The 25,902-nt window shown below is 36.0% G+C and overlaps 1 protein-coding gene across 9 annotated transcripts in view; it reads right to left on the bottom strand.

Moving 5' to 3' along the window:
* Window positions 1-25,902, bottom strand: part of NOL4 (nucleolar protein 4) — a 407,060-nt gene that overhangs the window by 45,830 nt on the left and 335,328 nt on the right. For all 9 annotated transcript variants that reach the window (XM_059140256.1, XM_059140248.1, XM_059140249.1 and 6 more), the window contains one exon: window positions 14,193-14,373. In XM_059140256.1, the coding sequence (XP_058996239.1) occupies window positions 14,193-14,373 (181 nt within the window). The remainder of the gene's footprint in view (window positions 1-14,192; window positions 14,374-25,902) is intronic.

Here is a 25,902-nt window from a genome sequence, read left to right as displayed (position 1 = left end):
ACTTGAGAATTTGGATTGTTGGGTGCAGACCCTTGCCAGTGCTAAACAAATGGAGGTTGGCTAACAAAGGATCTGAAGGGCACCCTTTCCTTGCTAACAAGTCTGCAACAGCAGCAAGCTTTTCCTACTGCTACTGTATTGAAAATTAAGCAGAGGGTAAAGCTTCTTAGACTCTTCTTTCACCCCAGAATCTTCAAACTGTTTAGTCTTTCTTCTGATTCCTTTGCTTTATTTAAAATCAATCCCTACCCCTGCCATCCAATATACGTAAGTAATTCTCTTTGCACCTTTTCCTCTTTTGGCACCAAGTGTTCTATTTTTTAAAACATTTATTATTCATTAAGCCAATATGGTTGAGTACTTCTATTTATACGGGAGATATAATAGTGCTCATGACAGAGATTCTGCTTTCAAGGAGTATATATCTATTTAGGGAAAATATCTGAAAACCTATCTCGTGATTCAATGGGACAAGTGTTAGAATAGAGACATAAGCAAGAGAATAATTACTCTTCTAAAGGATGGAAGGGTGGTGAGGTACAGTAAGGTTTCCCTGAGGATGTATTATTTAATCAAGATCTTAAAAGATTCTGATATTTAGACAAGAAGAGGGAGAATATTGTATCTCATTTTGATCTCTAAATTTCTTGAAGTCAGTGATTCTGCCTTACTCAACTTTGTTTCTCTCAAGGTGACTGCTACGGACTGAATGTCTGCCTTCCTCTCAAAATTCATATATTGAAATCTAATCTCCAGTGTGATTGTATGTGGAGGTAGGACCCTTGGAAGGTAGTTAGTTGTCAGGAAGGAACCATCAGAAATGGGAGGAGTGCCTTTATCAGAGAAGCCCCATTCCTTTCCCTGTGCGGGGACCCAGGGAAAAGGTGGCCAGGAAGCAGGTTCTCACCAGATACCAAATCTGCCAGCTCCATGATCTTGGATTCCATAACCTCCAGAACGCCGAGTAATAAAGGTTTGTTGTTTAAGCTCCCCACTATATGGTATTTTTGTTATGACAGCCCAAATAAATTACAAAAGAAATCAAAGTGATTTGAAAATGAGACCCCAAACTCCTAAGTCTTTAGACTCTTTAAATCCAAATGCCATTAAGGTATCCTTTCTCATTCTTCTGCCCTCCTGTTCTTTTTGGAACATAGCACAATCTACAGGGTTCATGTTCTTGTAAAAGGTTTTATGAACATTGGTTCTCCTTAAATCATTTAATAATATAAATTCTTATTGTCTTTATCTGCTTACAAGTTCATGTGTGTAGCTAACCTACCTTGTTCTCTTGAAAGTTGCTGCTCTGTTCTGCACTTTTCAGAAGATCTCTACAAATCCTAAAATCAAGAATTCTCAAACTGAGAGTAACTGGAGTTGTCAGCCATCAGAGAAAATGGCATCTCATATAATGCTAAATCTTCTGCTATGTCCTTTTTAGCTCTGAAGATTTATGTATATGTATACAGTTTCTTTCCCCACAACTCCAAATCTGTTACAGGGAATGACTATTCTGAGGTCTTCAAAGTGAAGAAATAAGCTAAAGATAATGCCATTTTTAAAAGTCAGAATGTTTGGGGTTTCCAGGTTTTATGAAGAAAGTCCCCAAATAAAGGAAATCGTGGGCCTGATCCAATCAAGCTGCATTTCTGTGATTAAAACAAGTGAAGACTAGACACTATCAAAATAGCAGTAGCCATTACCAGTATTATAGGTAGGATGTGTTTTTGAGGAAAAAAAAATGTTATGCTCCTTCACAACCTGAAATTAACCATTTGCCTAGCTACCATTGCTGTAGCCAAAGTTATTTTTCTAATGTGAGGTAGAGAAATTCTCTTTGGTTTAAGCCTGAAGCTGTTATTTGCCAAGACTCATCTTTTGCTGCTTCTTCCCCGACCCCCCCCCCCTTTTTCCCCTTAAACGCCATTACACACATCCCAAAGCCAACGCTCAAAGAAAGCCACCCATTTTAAATTTGTTGCAGGTCATACTAGTTATTCTGCTACTCTTGTTTCTTTGCTTCGGAACACAGGCTGAATTGTTCAAAGTTGTTCTTTACTGGGTTCTTAAGAAATTGCTGTACAAAAACCAAAAGACATATTAATCCAATAACCAGAAAGTCAGCCTGTGTGACCTTGAGCAAGTCACCTTACTTTCCTGGTCTGTTTCTTTAGTCATAGGCTTTTAAAAATAAAGAGGTTGCGGGGCCCCTGGGTGGCTCAGTGGGTTAAGCCACTGCCTTCGGCTCAGGTCATGATCTCAGGGTCCTGGGATTGAGTCCCGCATCAGGCTCTCTGCTCGGCAGGGAGCCTGCTTCCCTCTCTCTCTCTCTCTGCCTGCCTCTCCATCTACTTGTGATTTCTCTCTGTCAAATAAATAAATAAAATCTTTATTTTTTTTTAAAGAGGTTGCTACCAAATTATTTTCTCAAGTCCCTTTAGGCCTATCATCCTATGATAGGTTTACTGGGGGTTAACTTCCAGACAGGTAAACCTCATGATACTACCATAGTACCTTCATTAAACTCCCAATTTATAATACCTGCTTTCTAATCATGTATATGGCTGCATACTTAGAGCCTATACCAGATTTCCTATGTGGTTTCTGAGTAGAAATGAGCAATAAAATTGAAGAATGGATACCAATGTATTGTGATTACATATGTATGTAAATGTGTGTAGGGGTGTGTAGTGTGTGTGTGTCCACACATTGTGGTACCCATTTCAAAGGATAAACTCACAATGCTATGAAAACTATGACTATATTTTATCTAGACTTGGAAGTAAGGATTTAAAAGATGAGCGATAAATGAGGGACATGGAGTGAAAAGGGCACATTAAAGGAAAGTTCATGTGGGTTTAGCCAAAGAAGTGTTTTAGATAATGAAGTGATGCAGTCAGATTTTTCTTTTCTTAAAAATTATGTTAATGACACAAGATGGGATCAGGATTATTAACATAATCAAAACTATGTTAATGACACAAGATTAAGACACTCAATCTCACAAAACAAACTAAGGGTTGCTGCAGGGGTGGGGGGTGTTGTGGAGAGGGTGGGTGGATTATGGACAGTGGGGAGGGTATGTGATATGGTGAGTGCTGTGAAGTGTGTAAGCCTGATGATTCACAAACCTGTACCCCTGGGGCAAATAATACATTATATGTTAATAAGAATAATTAATAAAAAATTATTTTGGTTCCTATGTGGAGAATGGGTTGAAGGGCAAGAAAAATTTTGGTGCCCTGCTCATTAATAATTCACAGCAAAATTTTCCTTTAAATTTAAATTTCCTAAAATTTCTTAAATGATTGGCAGTTGCCCAAAGTTCTCTCCTCTCTACTCAAAAACCTCAAAATATTCTCACTTGTGTCTTCAGTCTTGTCCTTCTTTGTATATATTATCTTTCTTCCCACCAGTAACTGTCTGCATTTTTTATGGAAACACAGTGCTTCTTCCAATTTGTTCAATAAGTCAAAAGAGCAAAGTGGAACATAAAACATGTGTAGCTCGTGGGATCCTGAGCTCAGAAGACTCCCCTGCTTTGTGTAATGCTCTGTTATCACCATCTTGATATTCTTACCTTTTAAATAAGAAACCCTACATTTTCACTTAGCATTGGGTTCCCAAATTACACAGCCATTTATGGAGCAAAGATAAATTATTTTGGTTGTCCTCGAGTAGAGGTGAACAATATTCGGTTTGCCCTATATTCTTTTATACATCTCTTCCATGTCTAAAGTCTTGCCCATTTCTCTTCATTTTTAGTAACAACATGACATCACAGAAATAACTAGTATTGGGCAAAATAGATGTAGGACATTACTAGAGATAAACAGGTGTTTTACAATAATTAGTTAATCCATCAATAAAATATAACAATATAAATAGTAAATATGACTACTGGCAAAGTCCCAAAAGAAATGAATCAAAACTATTAGAAACAAAGGCAAAATAAATAATTCAATAATAGTAGTTGGAGATTTCAATAACCTTCTTTTAATAATGGATATAATAATTAGGCAGATGATCAACAAGAACATAGAAAACATGGGCAACATTATAAACCAACTAGACCTAACACAGATTTACAAATACCCAACCATCAACTTCAGAATACACATCCTTTTTAGGAACACATGGGACATTCTCTAGGGTGGATCACAATCTAGGTCATAAAAAAGCTTCAATTAATTTGAAAGGATTGAAATATATAAAGTATGTTTTCCAATTACAATGGAATAAAATTAGAAATTACAAAAATTTAAGAAATTCACAAATATGAGGAGAATTCACAAATATTCACAATTAAACAACATAATCATAAATAACCTGTGGGTCAAATAAGAAGTGACAAAGGAAATTAGAAAACACACTTTAAGTTGAAGGAAAACAAAAACAATATACCAAAACCTATGTGATGTAGATAAAACAATGCTTAGAAGGGAATTTATAGCTGTAAATAACTACATATGAAGAAAAATGGGCTTCAAACAATTGTCTTAACTTTTCAGCTTAAGACTGGAAAAAAAGGACCAACTGAACTTAATGTAAGCAAAATGAAGGGAATAATAAGTGTGAGAGTAAAAATTAATGAAATAGAGAATAGAAAAATACAGAAAATAAAAGAAGCCAAAGGTCCTCCTTTGAAAAGATGAAGCAAAATGACAGGTCTTTAGCGAGAGTCACCAAGAACGGGGAGAACCATAATTAGAATCAGAAATTACAAGTAAAAGGTATTCAAATTGGCAAAGAAGAAGTCAAACTCTCTCCCTTCATGATAACTTGATACTTTATGTGGAAAACCCAAGAGACTCCACCCCTAAATTACTAGAACTCATACAGCAATACAGAAATGTGACAGGATACCAAATCAATGCACAGAAATCAGTTGCTTTATTATACACTAACAATGAAACTGTAGAAAGGGAAATTAGAGAATCAATTCCATTTACAATAATACCCAAAACCAAAGGATACCTTGGAATAAACCTAACCAAAGAGGTAAAGGATCCATACTTGAGGAACTATGGAACACTCACGAAAGAAACAGAAGACACAAAAAGATGGAAAAACATTCCATGCTTATGGCTCAGAAGAATAAACATAGTTAAAATGTCTATGCTGCCCAGAGCAATCTATACTTTCAATGCCATCTCAATCAAAATATCATCATCATTTTTCATGGTGCTGGAACAAACAATCCCAAAATTTGTATGGAACAAGAGAAGACCCAAATCACCAAGGAAATGTTGAAAAAGAAAAACAAAGCTGGGGGCATCACGTTGTATTACAAAGCTGTGATCACCAAGACAGCATGGTACTGGCACAAAAACAGACACATAGACCAATGGAACACAGGGGAGAGCCCAAAGATGGACCCTCAACTCTATGGTCAAATAATCTTCAACAAAGCAGCAAAAAATATCCAGTGGAAAAAAAGACAGTCTCTTCAATAAATGGTGCTGGAAAAATTGGACATCTATATACAGAAGAATGAAACTTGACCATTCTCTTACACCATACACAAAGATAAACTCAAAATGGAAGAAAGACCTCAATGTGAGACAGCAATCCATCAAAATCCTAGAGAAGAACAGAGGTGGTAACCTCTTCGACAGCAGCCACAGAAACTTCTTTTAAGACAATTCTCCAAAGGCAAGGGAAACAAAAGTGAAAATGAACTTTTGGGACTTCATCAAGATAAAAAGCTTCCGTACAGCAAAGAAAACAGTCAACAAAGAGGCAACCCATAAAATGGGAGAAGATAGTTGCAAATGACACTACAGACAAAGGGCTGATATCTGAGATCTATAAAGAACGTTTCAAACTCAACGCCCAAAAAATATAATCAAGTCAAAAAACAGACAGAAGACAGGAACAGACACTTCTCCAATGAAGACATACAAATAGTTAACAGACACATGAAAAAATGTTCATCGCCATTATCCATCAAGGAAATTAAAATCAAAACTACATTAAGGTACCACCTTACGCCAGTTAGAATGGCAAAAATTGACAAAACAAGAAGCAACAAATGTTTGAGAGGATGTTGGTGGGAATATAAGGTGGTTCAGCCACTTTGGAAAACAGTGTGGAGATTCCTCAAAAATTAAAAATAGAGCTACACTATGACCTGGCAATTGCACCACTGGGTATTTACCCCAAAGATACAGATGTAGAGAAAAGCAGGTCCATATGTACCCTAATGTTCAAAGCAGCAATGTCCATAATAACCAAACTGTGGAAAGAGCTGCGATGCCCTTCAACAGATAAATGGATAAAGAAGATGTGGTCCATAAATACAATAGAATATTACACAGCCATCAGAAAGGATGAATACCCAACTTCTGCATCAACATGGATGGGACTGGAAGAGATCATGCTGAGTGAAATGTAAGAAGAGACAGCTGTCATATGGTTTCACTTACTTGTGGAATGTAAGGAATAACAGGGAAGACATTAGGAGAAGGTAAGGAAAAGTGAATTGGAGGAAACTGGAGGGGGAGACGAATTATGAGAGACTGTGTACATGGTGGGTGGGGGGATGCATGAGCCTGGTTGTCGGTCTTAAGGTAGGCACGTATTGCAGGGAGCACTGGATGTTATACTTAAACAATGAATCATGGAACACCACATCAAAAACTAATGATGTAGTCTCGGCCTGCTACTTAGAAGACCAAATGACAGAGAATAAAGAAGCTGAGCAAAAGAGGGACAAACAGATACTGGACCACGAGGGGAGAATTTGAGAGATAAGTGACACCATAAGACGAAACAACATTAGAATAATTGGGATCCCAGAAGAAGAAGAAAGAGAGAGGGGAGCAGAAGGTATACTAGAGAGAATTATTGGGGAGAATTTCCCCAATATGGCAAAGGGAATGAGCATCAAAATTCAGGAGGTTCAGAGAACGCCCCTCAAAATCAATAAGAATAGGCCCACACCCCGTCACCTAATAGTAAAATTTACAAGTCTCAGTGACAAAGAGGAAATCCTGAAAGCAGCCCAGGAAAAGAAGTCTGTAACATACAATGGTAAAAATATTAGATTGGCAGCTGACTTATCCACAGAGACCTGGCAGGCCAGAAAGAGCTGGCATGATATTTTCAGAGCACTAAATGAGAAAAACATGCAGCCCAGAATACTATATCCAGCTAGGCTATCATTGAAAATAGAAGGAGAGATTAAAAGCTTTCAGGACAAACAACAACTGAAAGAATTTGCAAACACCAAACCAGCTCTACAGGAAATCTTGAAAGGGGTCCTCTAAGCAAAGAGAGAGCCTACAAGTGGTAGATCAGAAAGGAACAGAGACCATATACAGTAACAGTCACCTTACAGGCAATACAATGGCACTAAATTCATATCTCTCAATAGTTACCCTGAATGTTAATGGGCTAAATGCCCCTGTCAAAAGACACAGGGTATCAGAATGGATAAAAAAACAAAACCCATCTATATGTTGCCTCCAAGAAACTCATTTTAAGCCAGAAGACAAGGTTGGTTCAACATCCGCAAATCAGTCAATGTGATACAACACATCAATAAAAGTAAGAACAAGAACCATATGATACTCTCAATAGATGCTGAAAAAGCATTTGACAAAGTACAGCATCCCTTCCTGATCAAAACTCTTCAAAGTGTAGGGATAGAGGGCACATACCTCAATATCATCAAAACCATCTATGAAAAACCCACCGCAAATATCATTCTCAATGGAGAAAAACTGAAAGCTTTTCTGCTAAGGTCAGGAACACGGCAGGGATGTCCATTATCACCACTGCTATTCAACATAGTACTAGAGGTCCTAGCCTCAGCAATCAGACAACAAAAGGAAATTAAAGGCATCCAAATCGGCAAAGAAGAAGTCAAATTATCACTCTTCGCAGATGATATGATACTATATGTGGAAAACCCAAAAGACTCCACTCCAAAACTGCTAGAACTTATACAGGAATTCAGTAAAGTGTCAGGATATAAAATCAATGCACAGAAATCAGTTGCATTTCTCTACACCAACAGCAAGACAGAAGAAAGGGAAATTAAGGAGTCAATCCCATTTACAATTGCACCCAAAACCATAAGATACTTAGGAATAAACCTAACCAAAGAGACACAGAATCTATACTCAGAAAACTATAAAGTACTAATGAAAGAAATTGAGGAAGACACAAAGAAATGGAAAAATGTTCCATGCTCCTGGATTGGAAGAATAAATATTGTGAAAATGTCTATGCTACCTAAAGCAATCTACACATTTAATGCAATTCCTATCAAAGTACCATCCATCTTTTTCAAATAAATGGAACAAATAATTCTAAAATTTATATGGAACCAGAAAAGACCTCGAATAGCTAAAGGGATATTGAAAAAGAAAGCCAACGTTGGTGGCATCACAATTCCGGACTTCAAGCTCTATTACAAAGCTGTCATCATCAAGACAGCATGGTACTGGCACAAAAACAGACCCATAGATCAATGGAACAGAATACAGAGCCCAGAAATAGACTCTCAACTCTATGGTCAACTAATCTTCGACAAAGCAGGAAAGAATGTCCAATGGAAAAAAGACAGCCTCTTCAATAAATGGTGCTGGGAAAATTGGACAGCCACATGCAGAAAAATGAAATTGGACCATTTCCTTACACCACAAAGGAAAATAGACTCAAAATGGATGAAGGACCTCAATATGCGAAAGGAATCCATTAAAATCCTTGAGGAGAACACAGGCAGCAACCTCTTCGACCTCAGCCGCAGCAACATCTTCCTAGGAACAACACAAAAGGCAAGGGAAGCAAGGGCAAAAATGAACTATTGGGATTTCATCAAGATCAAAAGCTTTTGCACAGCAAAGGAAACAGTTAACAAAATCAAAAGACAACGGACAGAATGGGAGAAGATATTTGCAAACGACATATCAGATAAAGGACTAGTGTCCAGAATAAAGAACTTAGCAAACTCAACACCCAAAGAACAAATAATCCAATCAAGAAATAGGCAGAGGACATGAACAGACATTTCTGCAAAGAAGACATCCAGATGGCCAACAGACACATGAAAAAGTGCTCCATATCACTCGGCATCAGGGAAATACAAATCAAAACCACAATGAGATATCACCTCACACCAGTCAGAATGGCTAAAATCAACAAGTCAGGAAATGACAGATGCTGGCGAGGATGCGGAGAAAGGGGAACCCTCCTACACTGTTGGTGGGAATGCAAGCTGGTGCAACCTCTCTGGAAAACAGCATGGAGATTCCTCAAAATGTTGAAAATAGAACTGCCCTATGACCCAGCAATTGCACTATTGGGTATTTACCCTAAAGATACAAATGTAGTGATCCAAAGGGACACATGCACCCGAATGTTTATAGCAGCAATGTCCACAATAGCCAAACTATGGAAAGAACCTAGATGTCCATCAACAGATGAATGGATCAAGAAGATGTGGTATATATACACAATGGAATACTATGCAGCCATCAAAAGAAATGAAATCTTGCCATTTGCGACAACATGGATGGAACTAGAGCGTATCATGCTTAGCGAAATAAGTCAAGCAGAGAAAGACAACTATCATATGATCTCCCTGATATGAGGAAGTGGTGATGCAACATGCGGGCTTAAGTGGGTACGAGAAGAATAAATGAAAGAAGATGGGATTGGGAGGGAGACAAACCATAAGTGACTCTTAATCTCACAAAACAAACTGAGGGTTGCTGGGGGGAGGGGGTTTGGGAGAAAGGGGTGGTATTATGGACATTGGGGAGGGTATGTGCTTTGGTGAGTGCTGTGAAGTGTGTAAACCTGGTGATTCACAGACCTGTACCCCTGGGGATAAAAATATATGTTTATAAAAAATAAAAAATTATATTAAAAAAAAAAACTAATGAAGTAATGTATGGTAACTAACATAACATAAAATAACAAAAATCAATAAACAAAAACAAAACAAAACAAAAATAGAGAAAAACTCATGGTTACTAAAGGGGAGGTGGATGGAGGGATAGGAGAAATAGATGAAGGGGATCAAGAATATGCATTTCTTGATGAGCATTGAGTAATACATAAAATTATTCTACATCTGAATCACTCTATTGTACATCTGAAAGTAACATGCCACTGTATGTTAAGTCAACTGGAATTAAAATTTAAAAAAAGAAATTACAAAGGGAGCATCACTACCAACCTTATGAAAACAGAAAGGATTATAAAGGAATACTAAGAACTGTGTCAATAAATTAGATGACTAAGTTGAAATAGACACATTTCAACTATATACACAACTACCTAAACTGACTTAAGAAGAAACTGACAATATAAGCAGACCTATAACAAGAGACTGGGTTAGTGATCAAAAACCCCTCAGAAAAACCCAGATACAGATATCACCACTCCTGAATTCTACCAAACGTTTAAAGAATTAATAGCATTACTTTACAACTCCTCCAAACATAGAAAAATATAGAATACTATTTTAAGGAAAACATTCTATCTACAATAGCATCACAGAAGCAAACAGACATAAAAGAAGTACAAAGCTTGTACTATAAATATTACAAGTCATAGTTAAGAAAAATGTTTAAAGACTGATAACAAATGAAAAGACATCTCATATTCAGTCTGTTATTTTCTCAAAATGTTAATCATGGAGTTACCATATGAATGAACTAATAAACCAGCAATTCCACTTCTAGGTATATACCCCAAAGAATCATAACATATATAACACAAACTTGTACATAAAAGTTTATAGCATTTTTCATAGTAACCCCAAAGTGAGAAAAATCCAAGTTCCCATCAATTGAATGGCTAAACAAAACATGGCATAGCCACAGCATGGAACATTATTTGACAATAAAAAAGAATGAAGGATCGATTCATACTGTAATATAGATGAACTTTTAGAAGAGCTTGCTAGAGGCACCTCGGTGGCTCAGTTGGTTAAGGCCTCTGCCTTCGGCTCAGGACATGATCCCAGGGTCCTGGAATCGAGCCCCGCATTGAGCTCTCTGCTCAGCGGGGAACCTTCTTCCTCCTCTATCTCTGCCTGCCTCTCTGCCTACTTGTGATCTCTGTCTGTCAAATAAATAAATAAAATCTTTAAAAAAATAAAAATAAAAGAACTTGCTAAATGGAAAAAACCCAACATAAAAACCATATATTGTATGATTCACCCTTAAACAAAATGTCCAGAATAGGAGTGTCTCTGGAGAGAACTTGATTAGTTCTTACCAGAGGCTGTGCATAGTTCAGCATTTGCTCCCTTCCACAGTTAGCTTAGTGGTTTACACCGTGTCAGAAGGCCTATGCTCAAATCCTGGCTCCTCCCTCTATTAAGGAGGGACCTTGGGAAAGTTACTCACTGTCTGAGCCTCACAAAATGGGTTTCAATCACGTTAGGGAAAAAAGAAAGTAGTACCTAAATATTTTTTTTTTTTTAAGTTGGGGCAAGTTCAATTTTATAAAATTTTTCCATAAAATTGCAAACAGATTTCAGAGGACTGTGTAAGGAATAAATGGAAATTACATGAAGCACCATAAGCATTCAGTAAAGTGATCAGTATTACTATTACTTGATGTTAAATAAGTTACCTTAATAAATAAACAAATGACTATTTAAGTCTAAAAAACAGTTTCTGTCAATTAAATCTACAGTCAATACACTTTTTCCCTAAATGTTTTGATTTGGTAGTTGAGTTCTAAACTACCTATCAGTTCTTATTCCCCATGTCAAATATTTTCAAAGAATTGTTAGTTTACAGCTTTATTGGCTAAAGGAATGCTCAGCTTTTATGTTGTCCCTTTCTGGCATTGAACTTTCTTATTCCTGCTGATTTGCTGTCTAAATACAAATAACACTCGAAAACAACTGAGAGGGCTCATTAGCTTTGGAAAAACTGATTATACACTTGAAAATTTGTTTCTTCTCAAAATAAGAGACTTTCTTTTTTTCTTCCTTCTACTTGAGGCTCCCCTTTTTTGATTTGGAGGCAACTAATTCAGAGTAAAGCCAGTGATCCTGTCCTTAGGGCACTTTTAATTTCAAAGCAGACCAAAGAGCCAGCCCCAGCTTTCCAGAGTCACCCCTGAACACACTCAGAGCATATTTCCAATATTACACAGGTAAGTGATTTTCTAGAGTATATACTCCTTTGACATTAATAAAGCAATTCCTTCCCCAATATATTCAAAGCCCACGAAGGTTATTTCAAATATTCAAATTAAAATTTGTCTTTATTTCTAGGCATTTTTAAGTAGAAAATATCTCACTGATACTACCAATTTAAATACGAAATTAAAGAGTTTTTGTTAGAACGCATTGCTTTTACATCTAGATCTGCTTTGCCTCCTGCTAAAAATTCCAACTTTCACGGACATCAACATAATTATAAATTTGCTTTAAACCACAATGCACAAACAATCCCAAAATAATAATATGATTACTGGAAATAGTTTAAGGTTTTATGACAGACTTACATGCTGTGGAGTCAAATTATGGTTTCTGAGATCCCTTGGAAAATTTCCTCTGTGTGGGGGCTATGCCAACCACTCATTAAACAGATAAAGTTCATTTGCATCATTTTTCTGTCACTATCAGGAATCCGTAAAGTCAGCTTCATTTATAATTATGTATTTAAATTGTTCAAAGTTAAATTTATAAAACAAAATATAAAAACCAAGTATACTTACAATTCCAGCTTACATTCCTTTCCCCACACATTCTCCTGCATTCCTGCCTCTATGTAAACTTTTTAAAATTATATAAATCCTCCTTTAATGAATATTAACATACTATAGGTACTTTTCAGCATTTGGAATGCATAAAGAGATTTTTTTATCACTTTTTATATCACCATGTTACTATCTTGTTTGGATGCACTTGAGATGAATCAACTAACCTTCAGTTGATAGACATTTTTATTGGTAATCCTTTTTCTTGCGTTTATAAATAACACTACAATAAATAGCCTTGTGCATATATGTCTCTTTGTATGTTTGTCCATATGTCTTTAAGATAAATTCCTAACAAGAGATTCCTGAAGAGTTTGCTGGACTGAGTGATAAATGTGTATTTAATTTTTCTAGATACTTCCAAATTCCACCCCAACTTTTTGCATTTCTATAAGCTATGCATGAGACTCCTCATTTCCCCCACAGCCTTGTAAAAAGAGTATTGTGTTAATATTTCAATTGTTGCTTATCTGTATTTCTCTTATTAGGAGTGGGGTTAAGTAACTTTACCCATATTTAAGGGATATTTGCATTGTTTTCTTTGAGAACTATGTATTCATTTACTAGCCTTATTTTTTAATATATAGTTTGGGACTTTCTTTCTTCTTAGAAGAACTTCAGGCATTGGCTTATTAACCTTCTGTAGCGTAGATGGCTAATAATTTTCCCAGTTTATCATTTATTTATTTTTTTGGCTTTGTGTATACTGTTTTTTTTTGTTTTGTTTTGTTTTGGTCATACAAAAGTGTGTGTGTGAAATGGAGCTTATTTTTACCCCTGGATTTTAAGTAGACTTTACAAAAACTTTCCTACAACCCAGTTGTATGAAATTCACCCACATATTTTATTCCTTTTATATGACACATTTGGAAATCCCTTTGGAATATGAACTCAAGAAATTCCTAAAAGTTTTACCAAGCGTGAGCCCGTCTGAGCTGGCTTCAGCACCGCACTCACCGCAGGTGGAGGCTGGAGAGCCGCGGTTGTTTCTTTGAGTCGTTTCCGTTCGTATGTTCTTAGGTATAATGACTAGTTGCGTTTTATCAAGTCAGTAAGGTTCCTGCTGCCTCAGATTTTCCAAATTAAAAACCTCTTTGAACGTTGAGAAAATGGGTCATTATTCTTGAGGAATAGTGCATTACAGCTCTGGGGAGGTGAGGCAGAATGTCTAACTATCTGGTTAGAAAAAAATCAGCTATTTCTCCAGCTGAGCTTTTCTGCTTGTAAAAGATCCATTATTCAGCTGCATAATCACACCCCTCCTTTGGGAGACCCCCAACAGAACACGGAGCTATCCCTGCGGGGAGACCAGGGTGACACATGAAAAGGCCACGGGTTTCGCCGATGGGCACTTACTCCTGCTCATCCCGCTAAGTTCCTATTTTCCTCTCGGATTTAGAAAATCTGCTAGCCCCAAACGGACAGAAAAAGCACGGTAAATAGTAAAGACTCACCACTACTGGACGCGTCATTGAGATTGAGCAGGCCCCCTCCGAGCCCTCGGTAGCTATGGTAACTGTAGGTTCCGTTTCCGTTGATGTACAGCACCTCCTGGGAGCCCGACACCGCCGAGGAGGAGTACGTGGCCTGGGCCGCCTCCGGCTTACACTGCTTGTCGGCCGCCGCGGAGTCATCCTGCAATGACATCAGCATTTCCGTGACATCTTACGTCACAACGCTAGTCCACCTGCACCAGGGCGCGCTCCGCGTTACCTACAAGTCTGCACTAACAGGAAAGAAACATGTATGGTCAACATTATTAAGTCAGCATATAGGCACATTTTCCACAACTTGGCTAAACCAACAAACAAAGGAAAGCAAAGGGACAATGGGAGACAGAGTGGAGGTGAAACAATTTGCACTTTCCAACTGAATTGAAAATGACATGGAGAGAGCTGGTGGGGAGAGCAACCTAGATGTCACAGACAGATGAACAAAGAAAGAAAATACGGTATAGAACGACAGCGGAATATTACTCAGCCGTAACAGAGGAAGGAAATCCTGACCTTCTTTTTTTCTTTTCCCTAAATTTTATTTATTTATTTGACACAGAAAGAGAGATCACAAGCAGGCAGAGAGAGATGGGGAGGCAGGCTCTCTGCTAAGTGGAGAGCCCGATGTGCAGCTTGAGCCCAGGACCCCAGATCATGATCTGAGCCAAGGGCAAAGGCTTAACCCACTGAGCCACCCAGGTGCTCCAAATCCTGACATTCCACAGCGTGGATGAACCTTGAGGACAGAATGCTAAGCGAAATGAGTCCGTCACAAAAAAAAGACAAATTTTGCATGATTGTACTGAAGCAGTCAAACACAGAACAGAAAGTTGGAGGGTGGTGGCAAGGGGCCGGGGGAGGGCGCAGTGGGAGCCAGGGAATCGTTCAATGGGTGTAGTTTCAGTCTTGCAGGAATGGCGGAGGGTGGGGGGGAGGTGATGCTTCTGGGGAGTCTGTGCACAGCAACATGCATATGGTTGACAATATTGTACTGTACACTTGGAAATCATTGGGAGGGTGAATTTTATGTTAAAAAATAGAAAAAAAAACTAGCTGGGCTTAAAAAACACATGAAGAGAAATCACCATTTGTAGAAAAATCTTTTCAAAGCTGACTTTCTTAAAAACTTTTTTTTTCCAGCCTGTGACTGCCTGCCCTCCACCCCTGCTCCCCTTCCCCCCTCCCTCTTTATTTCGTGATTATAGCAAAACTGATTGTAGCAAAACTGATTGCATGCTGACTCCACACTAGACACATTTCATATAACAGCCTAAAAAAACCTGAATAAACCAGAGCCTTTACACTTGTGTTTCCTTTCTTAAGCTATTCTAGTGTCTGCAAACTGTGAATCAAAACTTCTTACCATGTCAAGTCATAAAGGACAATGAAATTAAAATATGTAATAAATTGTATGTATTTTCACTAGTAAAACAGGTTGACTTGCTCTTCAGCTGTGAGTTTATAAAGTCTAAAATATATACAGTGTATATGACTTTACTTGCCCACTGCATTCTTCATATTTTCTTTTTTCTTTTTAAATAAGAAAGAATTATAAACAGATCCATAGTGAATACCTAGGAGTATTTTTGTCATAATCAGAAGTATTTCACAACTTTTAAACAGATCCATAGTGAATGCCTAGGAGTGTTTTTGTCATAATCAGAAGTATTTTACAACTTTTAGAGTACATGTTTAGAGAAATAGAGTAACTTAAAAATACATTTTTATAAAGATTTTATTTATTTATTTGAGAAAGAATGGGTGAGAGAGAGCATGAGAGAGGAGAAGGTCAGAGGGAGAAGTAGACTCCCCAAGGAGCTGGGAGCCCGAGGCGGGACAAGATCCCAGAAGTCTGGGATCCTGACCTGAGCCGAAGGCAGTCGCTCAACCAACTGAGCAACCCAGGCACCCCAAATACATTTTTAAAAGGCACCAAGTACTAGAAAAAGAGGACACATGGAATAAATAAAAATAAAATAAATAAATAAATAATAAAAATAGAATAAAAAAGCATCACCACAGCTATCAGAATTGCGAAATTATGGTTTTGTTCTTTTTTTAAATCTTTTCATCTCTGATCTATTCAACTCTGACCATTACACTTAGACATATAATCTGTGAGCATTTCATCCTTTCATTTCTAGGTAAGAAAGATTTCATAATAAATGGAAAAAAATCCTCTGTGTAAACTGAACTAAAAATAAGAATTTGCCCAGCATTACCTTTAAAAACAAAAAACAAATGCAAACTGACTGAAACTGGTATATGAACTGGAATATCTCATTGTAATTCTCTCTTGTCATTTAAACCCTGGTAATCCCTGAATCCCTGGGGGGGCGAATTACTTCAGAATAACACTTTCCTGGAGAAACTTCACTAAAGAAGAGACCGAGGTAGAATCCAATTTTTAATTTTTGTATCACTGCTCTACTATTTAGACTAGGAAGTCACAAAGTTCCAGGCTTTTTTTTTTTTTTTTAATTAGAAAGTTACTTTTTGCTAGTTGAAAGTACCCAAAGACAGTGGGTTTTAGAATGGAGATATTGGGCCTTTACCATATTTAGCCCTCAAAGTAGGGACTTATCCTAGAAACATGCCAATAGAGGTAGGTTTTTTTTTCCTGGTACTACGATATAATATAATATTACGGATAGCATGGGAGGTTATTTTTTTCAAAGATTTTATTTATTTACTTGAGAAAGAGAGTGAGCAAGCATGAGCTGGGGGGTAGGGGGAGGTGCGGAACAGAGGGAGAGAGAGAAGTAGACTCCCCACTGAGCAGGGAGCCTGAACTCTGGGATCATGACCTGAGCTGAAGGCAAATGCTTAACTGACTAAGCCACCCCAGCACCTCAGATAGTATGAGTCTAAATAATCTAAGATATTGAAGAGGATATTTCCAGGAGTCTTTTGTTACTGCAAGTATGTGCCATAATAAGTAGGTCTGAGGTAAATAATTATACTAATTATAGTGCTACTGTGAACAAGAATTGTTAATAAAGCAATATTAATGGTACAGGAGCATAGCAACTATTACAATCTTAGAAACTGTAACCAACAGCCTATTAAATGATGTGTTACAATGACAGATTAAGTGGAAAATGGTCAAATCAATGATGACAGCACCTCATGCAGTGTCCAAAAGTCTTTTATAAAAGTGCAGTGAAATGGTCTCCCATCTAGAAGTGCCAATCTCCTCCCTTCCTGGAGACAGAGGTTATCATTTATACACACACACACACACACACATACACACACATATATATACACACACACACAAACATATACATATATATACACACAAACATATACATATATGTACACACATATATACATGTATATGAATTATATACTATATTTATACACACACACACACACACACACACACACACAATCCTCCATAGCAGAACAAAGACATGTCTTACATAATCATTCAATTTAAACTTATTAAATTAGGAAGGCTTATCAGAAAATTGATAGGTGAATCCATGATGTTTACCATGGATTATTTTTTATGTTAATGACTTCTATTTTCTCTAAAGAAATAGATTTCAAACTACATTCATGGAACTATAAGGTCTCTTGGGGGAAATGTCTTAGAGTCTTCCTGAGATTGTGGGACAAGGAAATATGGATACCCTGTCCTGCCATGTTCTACCTCTTTACGCAGACTAGTGGACCTTCTTTGCCTTAGTCTAATTCATAAAATCACTCCATCTAAAGTGCATTTTTATAATAAAACCACTGAGCTATGAAGTATTCTTTCTGTAAGGACATGTAGCCACTGAAATTCTGAAAGAAGGCAGAATATTCAATAATTCAAAGCAAATTTAAGGACCTCGGGAAGGGGCTGGCCTCAAACAATTCCACTGCTAGCCTAACTTCTCAGATTCCTTGATTGAAAATAATTTAGGCAACGTGATAAAATTTGAATTTCTAGTTTGGCAAAATGGGTGGCTCTTCTGAACATCCCAGTCTATTTTTCTGTGTTTGGAAAATGAAAATAAGATACACTCACAGGAGAGGAGTTTCTTAATGATGAATAAAAAGAGAGAAGGCATTGTCTCCACAATATTTGCTTACTGATTCTTTGTATGCTAGAATTAATTTGTATTACTAAACATGCTATTTTTAAAATTTGCCTTAGTCTTTCATTATTAACTGTTATTCCAAACCACAGTAACTGCATGGAACAGGCAGATAATTAATTCCATTAATAATCAAAACAGGCCTTGTAGGGAGTCATTTATGTTCAAACACAGATTTGCATTATTAATGTTCTTGGCAGTCCACTATATATTGAGAAAGAAAACATATGAAGTCCCAATAAAATCTGGTCTGTAGTATTTTGGGGACAAAACTTTAATATAAGTTAATTCATGTTATTCTTTTGAATGATCACTGTTATTGGTTTCGAAGAGGCATAGATTTTAATGATATAAAAAATAAATATTCCCTAGAGTTACATTTTATCTCTGTAAGCAACTTTTAATAATCATTATTTCCCAAACTTCTCAAGGCTGACAGCATGCCCCCTGGGTTGCTATAAAGTTTATTTTTAAAAGAAGATAATATTAATAGATTACAAGACTGCATAGCTAGGCAATGAAATAAATTTTACTCATCAACAATCATACAAAATCCTATCCTGGCTTTTATGAGACATAGTTCAAATTTTCTTTAAAAAATTCCATAAAAATAAGATCACATCAGCAATTTAATGACCACCAGCTGTTCACTAGATAATGCACTGTTGTTTTGATTCAGATTTCTTTGATTAAAAATATACAACAAATTAAAGAAATACTCACAGTTACTTCTGTAGGTAGGCTCTGGCCTTATCAATAAATATAGCCTTGATGTATATAAATAGGCATTTAATATTTAGTTTGTAATATATACTACAGAGTACTCTAGTAATATTTAGACTTGTAATAGGATGTGTGATTACTTATGGATGGAGGGCAAGATTAAGAATCATTTTAAAGAGTAGACATTGTCACAGTCTTTGAGTAGACTGGTTTGTATACTCTTGTATCTTAACCTCAAAAACTGGACAGGGTTGAACTTGAATTTGCAGAACCTGATCTGGTACTTGGGCCATATACATTGAATTCCTAAGTGCAGATGCCTAAGGAATCCTTAACTCAAGAGCCTCAGACACTTTCTCTATAAAAATGAAATTTGATTGATTCCACTCAAATTTTTGACAATAGAGTTCAAAAAAATTTTTGCATGGAGAATGTTTCATTGGCTTTATTATATCTCCCAAGAATTACCCTTTTTCTTAGACTATAGCTTCTGCCATCTATTAAGTATACTTTGTGCTTTCATAAAGTTTTCTCTATCTATAATTAGAAAACTCCAATAAAATTTACTGCTATATTCAATAATCCAGATACCTTCATCCTTTTTGTCTTTTACCTTACACTGTTAGAGCAACTGGAGTTTGCAAGGCAATGTTGCATCAACAGTGAGTTAAATTTTTAGCTTAGCATCGAGGTGGTCAGGGAACTAGTGATTCACCTTTTGCACAGACCTCAAAGAAGCTTCTCACTGTGAAATAGCAAACACAGGGATAATTTAGGTGTAAGTTTGCTGAGCTTTCTAGACAACTGTTACAAGATGTCTCCTATCTTTACATGTTCTCTGCAGTCTATATGACAGAAGCATTTTTACTTAAGTGACTGCTCTAAATGTCTCCTTTGCTTTATTAGTACAGATGGGGTGAGGGAGTACAATTTATTTCACATGTAAACTACTGGAAAAGATGCCTACTTTCTAAAAGCTTCTCTTCTTCCACTTGATAGCAAGTGTTCTAGAACTAAGTACATTGCTGAGAGTTTCCATGGAAATTCATAAAAGATCTGAGAGAACCGGAACTTCCATTTAAACTGCTTTACTGCTGAGAACAAAACAAAACAGTGTGCACTTAAAGTAAATGCACTCATCACTTGAGATGATGAGAAGTGATTGATGATGCTGTCAACACTCTCTCTCACACACACACACACACACACACACACACACACACACACACACACACAGTAATATTCAGGAAGTCCTGTCAATTTCTTTCAGTTAGGAACATCCATATTGTCTCCTCCCTTGTTGGCCATACAAATAATTAAGATAGTCAACACAGAAGACGATTTTATGCAAAGATGACCCCAAATCCACTAATATAATAAGGAAAACATCTCTTGATCAAATACAAGTCACCTAGTGATAAGTGAAATAACAGAGAAGCTAGATTGTGTTTCTGACTTGAGAAACTGAAACCACGAGATAGCTGTTACCTAGATGTCTGTCAAACTCTCTGAAGAATAGATTATTACATTAACTCCCTTGTAACATAATTTTATACACACTCCCATGATTCTGTAAACAATATAGATTTGAGAACTACTGGCTTAAATAAAACTACAAAGTAAATACAGTCCCTGGCCTGGTAAGTATAGATACACAGCTGGCAAGAAGTAACCAAGTATATTGCAAAGTCAGATCCTCTAAAATCCTTCCTGATGGCCTTAAAGGTTTATTATCAAAAATGAAAGTACAGACTTAGCATTTAAAAATATCAACATTAAGGGAAACACACTATTTACTTATTGACCAAAAAAAAAAAAAAAATTGAATTAAAAAAAATAAATGTAATTTTCTACAGGTTTCTAACACTCAATTTTGAGTTCCTTTGTTAATAGGACCAAAATGAAAATTTAGGGGCAACATCCCTTTGAGGCTCTAAAATTGGATGGCAGTTATAAACTTTTTAGTTAGTGATTTTATATGATGTTGTAGTATTCTTGACCTCAGAAAAAATCAATTTTAACAAACCAATACCAAATTGGTATCTTAAACATTAAATTTTAATGCATTTTTGAGATAAAAACTATTTTTTCTTAATCACAATATTTTTGCCTTTCCTGAGGTTTTTGTTGTTGTTGTTGTTTTAATATTTTTTAAATCTAGGGGCACCTGGGTGGATCAGTTGGTTAAGCAGCTGGCTCCAGCTCAGGTCATGATCTCAGGGTCCTGGGATCCAGCCCCACTTTGGGCTTCCTGCTCAACAGGGACTCTGCCTCCCCCTCTCTTTTGTCCCCTTCCCCCACAAATGGGATCTCTCACTCTCTCAAGTAAATAAAATCTTTCCCAAAAAATAAATAAAATTTTACATTTGCAGCAATTCAAAACATCTTTAAAACCATACCTTTATTTGCAATTTGGGCTCTATTGAGTAAAAAAAAAAAAAAAAAAAAAAGGAACTTTCTTAGATTATTTTTTTCTTCGTCCCCTTTTACATAATATTCTGTTTGTATAAGACAGTTGGAATGTTCTTCCTGGGGATTCCATGACAGGCCTAGTGTTAGATATTACCTATATAACTGTCACCTTCAAATTCTTACTCCTAATATCAACCTTCCCTCTGAGGCTCATGTCTGAGTAACAGGAAATTCAGGTATGTCATTTAATATTTTGAAATTAAATTTATGTTTTCTTTCTTCCAGATACTTCTTGCAAAAATTTTTAATTAAAACAAACAAACAATAGCTGTTCTATCATCAATATATCTTGTTCTGTTTAATGTATTACACCAAGAATTTTTCTTCTCCTATACTGGACTTCTCTCAGTCAAACAACACATATGTCCTCTCAGCATCATCTCGGCAATGATCCTCAATGGCATACATCTGTGAAGCCCCCACTGAGAATACATAATTCAAAGCCCCATAATCTCTCCTTTGGGCTAATGTGATAACCCTCTGACCACATTACATCACATAATATGAAACCCTCTGTTTCTCCCTTCGAATCTTGTCCACATCTTCTGAAGCCTATATATATTTTTAAATTTAATTTAATTAACATATAATGTGTGATTTGTTTCGGGGTACATGTCTGTGATTCATCAGTCTTACACAACTCCCAACGCTCACCACAACACATACCCTCCCCAATGTCCATTATCCAACCATCCCATTCCCCCACTCCCTCTCAGCTCCAGCAGTCCTCTGTTTGATTCCTGAGATTAAGAGTCTCATGGTTTTGTCTCCTTCTCTGGTTTTATCTTGTTTCATTTTTTCCTCTCTTCCCTACTATTCTCTGCCTTGTTTCCTAAATTCCGCATATCAGTGCAATCACATAATTGTCTTTCTCAAATTGACTTATTTTGCTTAGCATAATACCTATCTTTTGAAATCATTATCATGTTGCTTTCTCTTTGAAAACGTTGAGATTTCTTTTTTCTTGGAGGATAAAACTTAAAAGTTCCTGGCTTCCAAAGCTCTTCAGAGTTGGAGAATAATCTTGGCAGTCACATTTTCTGTCACTTCCTCTTATAACACTCTATCCTCTGGTCATAACTTACACTGGAAAAAAAAAATCTTAGCAGTGTAGTATTCTGAGCCATCTAAATGTCCCCAAAGGGCATCAATATATAGAAAATTTCTCTTTTTTTTTTTTTATCAAAAAAATCAGCTCCTGGTTTCATTGATCTGTTCTATGGTTCAGTTTCTATATCATTTATTTCTGCTCTAAAATTTATTATTTACTTCTGTTGGTTTTAGATTTTGTTTGTATATGTTTTATCTGATGATGGTTTGTCATTTAATTTTTAATCTTTTTTCCAACATTTTAACATATGTATCTAATGTTGAATAACAAATTAAATTTTTTTCTTAAAGGATTTTTTAAAGTTTCTTAAAAGTTTTTAGTTTTTCTTTTTTTTTTTTTTTTTTTTACTTTTGTGTGAAATCAAAAAGTGTTATATAAATAAAGCAAGTTTAGATATGGCTTTCATCAAACTAAGAACTAAAAAAGATCTTCCTTTTTCACACCCTTACTAACCTAAATTCCAGGATAACAAAATATTTTTTTCTCCCTAAATCTCTAATACATCTGCCAGCCACCCTTAAACAAAAGAAACAAGTCTTATTTATCTAAAATTCTTGTACTTCTCCAATATACAATTATGTTTGTGGAAAAAATGCAAGAAAAGCAAATAGAGACTAAAAGATATTATAGGAGAGAGAACAAAGACCTCAACTGTGTGCAAATGGGTTGTTCAATTCTCAGATTGTTATAGACAGAAAGACCTTGAACTAAATACTCTACAGAAGATGGGAAGTCCAAAAAGAATGTCAAGACAATTATAGACTAACAATTAGAAATTTCTCTCAAGGTAAGAACCTACACATGATAGCTATGTTAGAATCTTTAGCTATAGAAATATTACAGCTATAGTAATTCAGAATAAATATTATAGTTGCAAATAAATATATTATATATATATTAATAAAATAGTTATATTATAGAACAAATAAATATTATATTAACCATTAGCTACTGTATAGGAATCCCATTAACATGATGATGTCAGAAGAGTGAGGTTAACTTTGTGCAACAGCCATCTAGAGTATAATGTTGGACAGCCTGAAGAGGTGCACTGTTCTACCTACAGTGTAATAAAGTCTGGGATACACAAAGTTATTGGCAGTTATCAATTCTAGCCTGATACTTATTTTATTTTGTCCACATAGAACATCTATTTATTACTGGCTAATGCTAAAATAAACTAAGAGATATTAATGCTGTTGTGACTAACATTTTAGTTCAAATCACATACAAAACACATGCTACTTTAAAAGATACATGAAGAGTAACGAACTTTCTTTTCATTCTTTTTCATTTCATTTCAGGAAAACACACAGATTTCCTCAAGTACAAGATTAAGCTATAATTTATGTTAAAACTGTGATTAAATTCCTTGTCACAAACAGCTACGTAAGCATAGAGCAACAAAACTCAGGCTGAGTACTTTAAAAGAAAGTCCTCAAATACTATGCATTTATCCCTGATGGCAGTCACCCCAAATCTTCTCAGTATGATCCTGGGAGTTTTCATAACTGGCTTAAAAAAATTAGGCTCAACTGGAAAACAGAGATTTGAAAATACAATTAAAGTTGGGGGGGGTTACTGGCCACAGAACACAATTTTCATCTTTTCACATTTCTTTCTGAGCAAAGAGAGAAACTTGACTAATGATGCTATTTCAACACTGATGTTGGGAGGTAATCACAGATGATTTCAAAATTAGAAACAGGTGTGTCAGCATGGTTGAATGAGCAAAATGAAGAACAATCCCTTCCTAATGTCACTCTACATAATAGATTCCTTAATGGCTACTTTTGATGAACATTATGTTCAATCATATAGTAAACATAATTCCATCTGAATTGTGTATCTTGCAGGAGCCATATAATTGAGATCTTAATTCCTACACATTGGAATAAAAGCTTACAGGTTATTATAATTTAATATAATCTGGGTGTAAAAATTACCCATCCATTTTGGTATTTCAAGTATATCAATTATGAAATAGTCAAGCTAAAGTAATTAGAAAAGCCATCAAAATGGTGATGCTGGAGTCACTGAGTCATAATGCTTTTATAATAATGTGAAATTAACTTTTAAAAGGAACATGCATGAGACAACATGAAATGAACTGAAAATAATCTAGTGATGAATTTAATACACATTGTTTAAGCCTGACTATATATGGGTATATATATACATAAACAAAATACAATGTTTTTTGTTAATATTCCTCTCCTGAATAGTACTGTTTCTGTTACTTATAACTCAGTTATGTAAAGTGTTCTGATCTACCATGTTGGCTGTAGGGTAGGGTATATAGTAAAAAAAGAAATAGCGCCATTAGTGTATTTCCTCATACATCACATATAAAATATACAGTCTTATTTCCATCTATGATGAAAAACTAATTTGTTGTTCAAGAAGTCACTAATTTTTAGGAGTTCTCTACCTTCTCAAAAATATACACAAGTAACCCCATTAATGTTCTTGAACACTGCATGTATTTGAAGTAGTGGTATTATCTTCCTTAAGATGCTGGATTATGTTATCCTACTCCATAATAAATCTTGGTAAAAATAATATAGTTCTACATGCAAAGCTTCTCTTTGTGTTTGCTACTTTCTATGTTGAATTTTCCTGCAAGATCTCAACTGTGTTTATGACTCATCTATCCCTACTCCACCAAAGACCTCTAAATCTCAATCTGTAATTAAGACCTTTCCCCGAGTCCATATTTTCAACCACCTACTGGACATAAATACCTGTGTACCCCACAGGTGCTTCCCAATCAGTATGTCAAAACTATATACTTTCTTCTCATACTCTCCCTTCTGTAGCCATAATTTGCTCTGCCTCCTGAAGTCCTGACTTCTATGAATGAGCCCTCCCTCCAGTCTCCTGAGCTAGAGACCAAGGCCATATTGAACAAGCCTGTTTTTGATGACCTCATATGTACAAAACAGGACAAAATCTTACATTATTCTTTAAACAATGTTCTATTGAATATCCTATTTACTGGGCTACACATCCAGCTAGGTGATGGGGTGACATCAGATAAAATAGATTAGATCTCTGCCCTCATGGGGACCTACCGAGGTATGGGAGGAGGAGAAACTAGGCAAGAGGAAGACATGAAGGCTGTAAGATATGTCTAGACAGTGTTAACCTAACATTAAAAATTAAAGAAAATAGAGTAATGTAAAAAAAAAAAATTGGAGATGGGTGCCCAAGATGGAAGGCCTTTCTGAGAAAAGTATATAAGCCAATAAGCTAAAAATGATAATTTTTTTAAAAA

Source organism: Mustela lutreola, chromosome 11 (assembly GCF_030435805.1).
Source record: "Mustela lutreola isolate mMusLut2 chromosome 11, mMusLut2.pri, whole genome shotgun sequence".
Lineage (NCBI taxonomy): Eukaryota > Metazoa > Chordata > Mammalia > Carnivora > Mustelidae > Mustela > Mustela lutreola.
Note: the sequence above shows the minus strand (reverse complement) of the source record. Positions and strands in the feature narration are given on the sequence as shown.